Raw genomic sequence first — 8,723 nt, forward strand, 5'->3', positions numbered from 1 at the left:
CTTTGCACATTCTACTGGTGTTAAGAATAAAGCTGATTTTTGTTGAAACTAAATCTTCTCCTATCGCTTCATTAAAGAACACGCGAGGATAAGGGTTTAAAGAGATCCCCTTTTCTCAACAACATGTATGAATTCAAAATTACTGATCTGCTTACTTTGTTGTTTGTTATTTATATAAATGCAGTGCTGTTTTATATTTATTTTTCGTTCTCACTGGATCACTCTCTTTGTTTTCATAATTTTTGCAATTATACTCAAGGATTTGTACAAACAATTTAAAACAATAATTTCACAAAATGAATTGTATTAAACATGCAGTTCTTTTCATTGTGTGTTAAATTTGAATTGAATATGAAGAGTGAGGATTCAATTTGTATCTGCAATCTTTTGACTCCAATATCCAATTGTTTTCCAGTTGCCACTGACACACAGGTAAGAGAGTGATCTTACATAGACATAGACACAGTTTGCATTGGTTTGTTGTTTATTGAAGGAGTTGAACAAAAAGATATGAACGTACCATGTTTTCCAGTGCTGCAAGTTGTAGGATAAGGTGTTGCTCTGTGCGTCTAGTTTGGTGAGACCTGTGTGTGCTCCCTCTACCTTGGCCCTCATTTCCTATCACCTATGCCCCTTAGATGGCTTGGCGTCTTGGACCCTGCAATGAAGTTCTGCTTACTCAGCCAGGTCAGAGCTACAGACTGAAACTGAGACTTGGTCCAACCACATTCATTCAATTTCCATTTTTCAATAATGTATACTAAGATAATTTATTTATGGTCACATGATTTTGAAAAGTAACTGCAGGGCTGTTACAACCACTATATCAGTCTGCCAGTCTGAACATGTACCAATAAAGACAACTGATCCTGTGGTGTGGACATAATGGTTTTAGGTTTTGAGTTTGAAACTCTCCATTGGTGGTCTTTGGTTTAATCATGCCTTTCCTCATAAAGGCCTGGAAATCTGATGTTGTATGTCATGTCATTAAAATCCTTATTCCGCAACTTTTTCTTGTGTCATTAAAATAATTAAATAAAAAGTAAAATATAGACAATTCATTCTGAGGCTCATTGTTGGCTGGCTATAACATGTATACATAATAATATCAAAAATCATCACAATAAACACTATGTAGAACTGTATTCTGGATGACTTCTCTTAGTAAAGGCCAAGATTGAAGAATTCAGTGTTCAGTTCAACTGCTGGTTTACTGGGTGTGTGTGTGTTTCTGAAAATGACTCACTGACTCAATACTAAAACTAGATACTAAACCACAAAGACGCCTTTCAGCTGCTTTCTGTTTCCATCTGTGCAAAGAAACGTTTATTTTATTAATATTGTAAACTGTGTCCAAATGTTGTCACTCATTTAAGATAAAATAAGACATTCCTTTATTGATCCTGCATAGGGAAACTCATATTTGGCACAGCAAAACAGGGGAATGTAGTTCAAAGAGAGATAAAGAAAACATAATACAATATATACACATAATGCAATAAAGTGGAATATGATAAGCCTGTGTATAACTGTACATGTGCAATGTTTCAAGGTATTGTGCAAAAAAGAGTTCAACAGTTGAACCCCTCAACAGTTTAATAGTTAACTCAATCAGCAGAAGTAGGAGGTACTGGGTGCTGTGGTTGTGGATATAGGAGGTTGGTGGCTGATACAAATGTGCAAAAGAGAATCTGAAGCCTTTTGAAGCTCGGGGCTGGATCAGTCTGTGGCTAAAATGGCTCCTGAGCTGCCTCAGCTCAGTGTAGAGAGGATGAGACTACAGATTGGTAGAACATCCGTAGTAGCCGAGTGCAGATGTTGAAGGACCTGAGCCTCCTTAGAAAGAACAGCCTGCTCTGTTCTTTCCTGTAGAGGGCCTCAGTGTGGTCTGTCCAGACCAGTTTATTGTTATTTTATGATTCATGTTTCATAAAACCATAAAGCTGCAAATAGTCCAAAGGCCAATCTATACAAGTAAGCAGTTCCTTTTCAGGTAAGCCAACATAGAATAACTTGTATATCATAATCTAATACAGATTGACTGCAAAGCAATAATAATTTATGTGATTCTTGTTTGATTTGTAGTAGAAATACAATAATTATCTGACTAAATGAAAGCAGACTGTACCGCAAGACCTACAAAACGCGAAAGCTCAGGGCTGCTGTCGTTGAATTCTTTTGTTCTGTGCATAAACAAGTTTAGGCTCGTAAAACAGTGGAGAGATCTAGATATTGGTCGAAAAGTCTTGTTCTTAAGGTCACTGCTGCTTTTTAAAAGTTGAACCTTGTGTTGAGTGCCAGGAGTTGATATTGTAGGGAAATCAAATTTAATATGTTAATTGTTAACATTTTGTTTCATTCAGTATGCATATTTTGAAAATTTGCTTCTATTGTCAACAAAAACATTACTATGTTATTTTGATTAAAACCATTTCTTGATGCTTAAATGTGATGCTTATAATTTGAAGGAAACATGGTTGAGTTTAATATGCAATTAAGGAGTGTCTTGTACGACATTTGGCTTACAACCCATGATGTATTGCATATATTGAACTTTGGACTCATTTGGTCTGTATGTAGTACTTATTTTAGCTACTTTCAGTTCAGGGGTTTTAGGTGAAAATATCCAATACTTTTACTTAGACTAAAACTCCCATACAGAATTAAGTTTGATTTGATATTAGACTAAATTGAATGTATCTAATGACCCTGTTTATTTCAGAGAGAAAAATGTGTCTGTGCAGCTGCTGGGGGTTGTGCATGTTTATCCTCTGCTGTCTGCCAATTTCCACAGGTAAACTGACAAACTGAATGGTTGAAAGGTGTACCTAAACATATCCAACATGTCCTTATATGAAAAGGAAATATCTGTTGTTTGTCAATGGCTTACAATTCCTTAAAACAATTGCAATTCACCCAATGGAGCATTCATGGTCCCCTGACTGTTATACTGTATATTAAAGAACAAAATAGTTGCATACTTCCATACTGAAATAGTGAATTTTTCAATGTTTAATCATTGGAACATTTATGCACATATATCCCTTTCTCCCCTCCTTACAGAGCAGTCGAACCTGATTTGTTCACATCAACCAATCATAGCCCTGGCTGGTGATGATGTCATTCTACCATGTCACCTTGAACCTCCAATCAGTGCCAGTTCTGAGACAGTGGTGTGGACCAGACCTGGTTTAGACCCAAAGTACATCCATGTTCACCAAGATGGACGACTGATGTATCAAAGTCAAAATCCATCTTATAATTACCGAACAAGACTGTTTGTGGATGAACTGCAGAATGGAAACGTCTCCATGAAAATCTTCAAAGTGAAAATCTCTGATGCAGGAAAATACTTTTGCTTCCTTCCTTGGTTATGGAAGGAAGCTTCCATCCAACTCGATGTTGGTAAGTCAGACAATGTTTGTTTGGGAAATGATGAACATCTGTGTTGAAATTCATTGACCTACCCTTTTACAGTAATGACATTTTTTAGTCATCATGCCATCAACATGTAGAAATATGCAGCACTGCAATAGGATATGCATATTTATCTCATAATTGACTTATGACTTTCCCATCACCAGGTGCTGTCTCCCCACCTATTGTTAGTTTAGCAGGGACTGATAAAGCCACCGGAGGACTGGTTCTACAGTGTGAGTCTCTAAACGGGACTGGTATCCAGAGCTGAGGTTTCTGGCTGACCGTGAGGGAATCCTTCTGCTGACACAACAGACAGTCAGAGTCCTGATGACTCTATATCTGGTCAGCAGCAGAGTGATGTGCGGAGAAAAGACACAGCAACATTTCACGCGTCCCATGTAGAGTTCCAACAACTGAGACTTAAACAAACTAAAGCGACAAGTGATCCATGTCAGGTAGAAATTATTAACTAGCTATTAATTGTGGCAATTGGTGCAAACCAATAGCTTTAACAGCCTAAGATCCAGACTTACGTGATGGTTTTTAAAAAGAATATTTCAGAGGATTTCTTCATGGCTCCATCTAGTTGTACTGCTAAGATCAGCATTAGCGTGGTGGCTGTTTGCTTAATATTTGCAGCACTTGGTTTTGCTGTGTGGAAATTCAAACTAAACAAAACCAGTAAGTCATAAACTATTTGTACATGTCAAGTTACTTTGTCTGTATTTTGGCAGAGAAAAAACATCAGGTGTCTTCTATTGTATAATTGTAATATTATTTTCAATAGACACTGAAACAAACCAAGAGCACAAAACTGATGGAGAAACAAACACATCTAAAAGTAATGAGACAGATAACACAGAAAAGGAAAAAAAGCCACTAATGAAAACTCAGACACATCCAAAAAAGGATGTGAAAGTGGAATCAAGAGAAAAGGAGACAAAAACTGTAAGTAATGAACAAAGACATTATTTATAGTTTCTTTATTTCTCTTTTATTTTCTCGTTTTGTAAGAGTTTAAGTTATTATTGTCTTCCATGGGCTTTTTTAACTATCATTTGTTGAAAATATAAAGGCCAGGGCCCTGTTCTTCAAACATTGCCTCCAAATTAAATTACAAAATACCCTCCAAAGTATTACTCTGTACTCTGTACTCTGGACCTAGTGTAAAACCATGATCAGCACGGATTGACAAGCAAAGTACCACAAGATTCTTTATAACACACAGCTCTAGTTAATTTTAAGCTAATGAATGCCACTTACTGTATTTAAAATACATCCTATAATATACAGAATCATGTATCTAAACTTTGGCCACCTCTTTGGAAGTCTAAGCATTGTTTCTCACTCCAACATCTCATCTATCAATCAAATCTGTGGGCGGATACTACACAAAGCAATTTTTTTTTAACTTTCTCCTCCCTCAGACATCCAGCATGGACAGCGACAACATACCAGCCGACAGCAATGTGATTGTAGATGAGGTAGACCCGAATGGAAAGTTTGTTCGTCTCAAAAACAAGTCCAGCGAGGTAATGTTATGCATGAGTTAAAAGTCAGTTTACATTAATATACAGCTAAGTATTTCCAGCATTCATAACCTGATTTCTTTCATACAGAAACAACTGCTCGCTAACTGGAAGATGGATATAAAGGTCAACAAGGGTAACATTACCTATACGCTTCCAGCAATTTTCCTTGATCCAGGAAACGTGGTCACTGTAAGTAACAATTGCTTTTACTGTTTACTTATTTTCTTCATGCTGAAAGGGGCACTCCAGTGATTTAGTATTGCACATCCAAATTGGAAATCATGAGGGAATCAAAGCACTAGATCCTATAATTTTCATACTCACAGTGTCTTTATTTGCCTTGATTACATCATCAGGTTAAAGGAAAACATTTTCAAACTTTGGAAAGCTCCCTCCAGAGCCAACGAAAAAATAATGCAACAGCTTTCAAGAGATTTTACTCTTTTGATGAATAAATAAAAATCATTGCCCATTTAAATTTACCTGATTAAATTTGAACTATGAAGCAATGTCTTGTTGAGCTGGATCCTGACCAAGTTATTAAAGTTGGGTTAACTAATACTAAACTACATACTAAAACTATGTATGAAATAACTTTTTAATTAACTGAAATACAAATAACTTTAATAACTATATTATGTACTTATGACACTAAATTAAATTAAATTAAATAAAAATATGCAGGAAATGTCTTTGGTTTTAGTCAGTCAATTCTGTCAAATGTGTCAACACAACAATGTGATTGCATTGTAATACTTATTCTGAGCTCCTTCAGTCTTACCCCTGACAAACACCCCCCATATTATAAATTGAGAAAACTAAAACTAATAAAAAGTTAAATATAAATAATATATAATAAATATAATATCTACTATTCAATTTCAGTTCAGTTGTATTTGCCAAATCATTACAGAAGCTATCTCAAGACACTTTTCATATAGAGGAGATGAAGACCGTACTCCTTATAAAGTCATTTTACAGAGACCCAACAATTCAGACCATGAGCAATCACACAGGGGCAAGGAAAAAATGTCCTTTCAAGAGGCAAAAACTTTGAGCCGACCCCGTCTCTAAGTGAGCGGCAGACTGCCTCAACCAGTAGGAGTTATAGAGTTGAAGAGAATGTTTCTATATGTTTCTACAGTAGCTCAGAAGAGGCAGACCAAACACTGGCTCAAGACACCTTTAAATTGTATTGTGAATTTTAATGGGATACAGTGTAGAGAAGCTAATACAGGAGAGATATGATCTATTTTACTGGCAGAACTTGTGGTGCACCAGTTTGGATCAACTGGAGAGTCTTAAGGGCCATATTGGGGCATTGGCTGCAACTGCTTTAAGGGAAGCACAGAGAACTCCATCTCTTCCTCCTGCTCTCAAGTCAGGGTTGCGTTTCAACTCTGGCACACAAAGAAACTAAAAAATGTCAAAAGTCATCTTTGCAAATGTTTTATGAAAACATTTTAGTTGGAAACACTGTATGAAAACAAACATTTACACATAACTTTAATGTAAAGATTTTGCATTCTTAACCTGAAACTATATCTTTTCAGATTTGGGCTTGTGATGGTGGAGGAAACGTCAAATCTCCAAGTGATTTAGTTTGGAAAGAACAGAAGTCCTGGGGCATTGTAGATGAAGTCACACTTAAAGGGCCCACAGGAGAGGTCTGATATCATATGACAATACACACCCAAAAACATATTTATGCCCTTCTTCCTGCTTATGTTATAACACAGTCTTCTTTTTTATTTTATCTCCAACAGAAAAGGGCCATGATGAAAATAAGCCATCCATAATACTGAAGATGCATGCTGTTAAACCTATTGTTGAAGGCAAAAGATTATTAACTTTAACAAATACTGAACAGAAAACACTAAATGTAACAGTAAGCCAATGCAGAACACTGTAACACTCTGTCTTATGTCTGTGCTTAAGTAAATAATAAATATTAAAAAAAACACATAAACTTTCATGCATTTGTTAGACCAACAGGTCAAAAGATTAGGGGTGTTTCTGGCTGCTGTATATGTAATACAATCCGATCAGTGTTGTAAATGTTTTGAATTATTCATCATTCATTACTGACCATTCAACCATCCACTCAACATCCATCTTTTCCAAACTCTGTATTAATATGGTATAAGTCATTGTGACCTCCAGACTCTATACACACAGTTCCTCATCTGTATACCACCAACATATTGTTAATTCATTTCTGAAGGACTTGCTGTATTGTTCTTTATTTGGCTCCAAGCAGAAACCACTGTAGGTGCCTTATTGATCAGAAATGTGGTCAGTGTAATCTAAAGACCTTTGCAATGAAAAATCAAGTGTCCAATTTTGACATTTTTGTCTCGAAACAAGAAGTTGTTGTGAATTCAGTGGTCCAATCAGCTCCAAATTTCACGTATTTGTTCTGGCCTAAACACATCTGCATGCCAATATTCAGTTATAGTCATAGCGACACCTACTGGCAACCGGAAATTATGTGTTTTATACGTGTACAACTCCTTGCCGATTGGCCAGATCCAGTTGAGATTTGTTCAGAAGACCCTTAAGATATTGATGATGATATTTAATTTTTTTGAGTTTGTGGCATGGCATCACACATCTATGTTGACCTACCTCAACGGCGCCACACACCCCGACACGCACAGACTGAGGGCTTGTTCATCGCTCCTTGCAGCTAATTACGGTGTGTTATTATTACTGATTGAATAATAATGTAAACTGAATTGAAATTGTACTGAATTTTGTAGGATGTCTATGATGATTTATAGTTAGAAAAATGACTATCTATTGATGACTCCATTTTTTGCGGAAATTGCTTTCATTTTAATAATAAATCATTATGTTAACAGCAAGTTGTTGTAGTTGATTCCTGGAGAGCTGCTCCTTTTCTGTTTCTACTGATTTTTTTTCTGTTCAGTCAACATAGCTCATTCCATTAGATTCATGATCCATTTGTTTGATCCATACATTCAACAATTTCTATAAACAGTTTGTAACAATAAATGCTACTTGCACTAAACATATAATTTGTTCATTGTGTGAGTTGAATTTAAAGCTTTCTATATGAAAGGTGTCACTTGTAGTGGTGAACCCACACTATAGCTCTGCAGAGCTCCTTGTATGTGTATGTGTTGTACTTCATGATCTGACTACATTGCATAGTGCTGTCACTGTGGAGATGAATATTTAATAATACTACAATATGAATAATATGTATACATGAATAATATTCACAATATTTCACATTTATTGGTTAAAGGATATGCTGTCAATGATATGTTATCAAATGAAAAATAATGTCCTAGATTGATATAATGTGACTAAAAATAATTTTGAAAAGAATAATTGTCATATATAATCCCCTTCCTGTTTACCTGATGCAATTCCAAGCAGTTGCTGATTTCTGCCACCAACATGCAACTGCAAAGCCCTGCACAACATCAACATCTGCAAGTCTGAGTGTGTGTGTGTGTGTGGGTGTCATTGCATGAATACAAACATATACAGTCCAGTATTTCAATCACTTTATTGGCTAAAATAAAAATCAACTTTACCTTACATACACATTTATGATACAATAATCATTTAATTCATAGAGAACTTTGAAACACACAGTAATATAAAATTAGAGCACACCTAAAAACCAAAACGATAAAGAAGCAAAAGAAATATGCAGAAATAAAGAAAAGAAGAAAAAAACAATGTCACTACAACATGTTTGGAAAACATTAATTTCTTTAGTCATTCATTTTTATC

At 35.6% G+C, this 8,723-nt stretch overlaps 2 protein-coding genes across 2 annotated transcripts; both read left to right on the forward strand.

Moving 5' to 3' along the window:
• Nucleotides 1-3,075: 3,075 nt before the first annotated feature.
• On the forward strand, nucleotides 3,076-3,688 carry LOC118337931 (myelin-oligodendrocyte glycoprotein-like; the record flags this gene model as incomplete). The annotated part of the gene is given in 2 exon segments (XM_035675094.1): nucleotides 3,076-3,405; nucleotides 3,585-3,688. Coding segments are annotated over 2 exon segments (434 nt in total), but the record flags the coding sequence as incomplete, so codon positions are not given.
• A 301-nt stretch (nucleotides 3,689-3,989) lies between these two features.
• On the forward strand, nucleotides 3,990-7,907 carry LOC118338059 (lamin-A-like). Its single transcript, XM_035675232.1, has 6 exons — nucleotides 3,990-4,101; nucleotides 4,208-4,368; nucleotides 4,848-4,952; nucleotides 5,040-5,141; nucleotides 6,506-6,619; nucleotides 6,719-7,907. The coding sequence occupies exons 1-6, from the start codon at nucleotides 3,993-3,995 to the stop codon at nucleotides 6,749-6,751; spliced, it is 624 nt and encodes a 207-aa protein (XP_035531125.1). The 5' UTR covers nucleotides 3,990-3,992; the 3' UTR covers nucleotides 6,752-7,907.
• Nucleotides 7,908-8,723: the final 816 nt, after the last annotated feature.

The sequence above is a fragment of the Morone saxatilis genome, unplaced genomic scaffold (assembly GCF_004916995.1).
Source record: "Morone saxatilis isolate NCDOM2014 unplaced genomic scaffold, NCSU_SB_2.0 Contig4, whole genome shotgun sequence".
NCBI classification, from domain to species: domain Eukaryota; kingdom Metazoa; phylum Chordata; class Actinopteri; family Moronidae; genus Morone; species Morone saxatilis.

What these genes read in the sequence shown, in the direction of transcription:
- LOC118338059 (XM_035675232.1), top strand. Translation starts at nt 3,993, where the DNA reads ATGGCTCCATCTAGTTGTACTGCTAAGATCAGCATTAGCGTGGTGGCT. An exon ending in GAGAAAAGGAGACAAAAACT is followed by an intron (nt 4,369 to 4,847) that starts GTAAGTAATGAA and finishes CTCCTCCCTCAG; the next exon opens with ACATCCAGCATGGACAGCGA. An exon ending in ATCCAGGAAACGTGGTCACT is followed by an intron (nt 5,142 to 6,505) that starts GTAAGTAACAAT and finishes ATATCTTTTCAG; the next exon opens with ATTTGGGCTTGTGATGGTGG.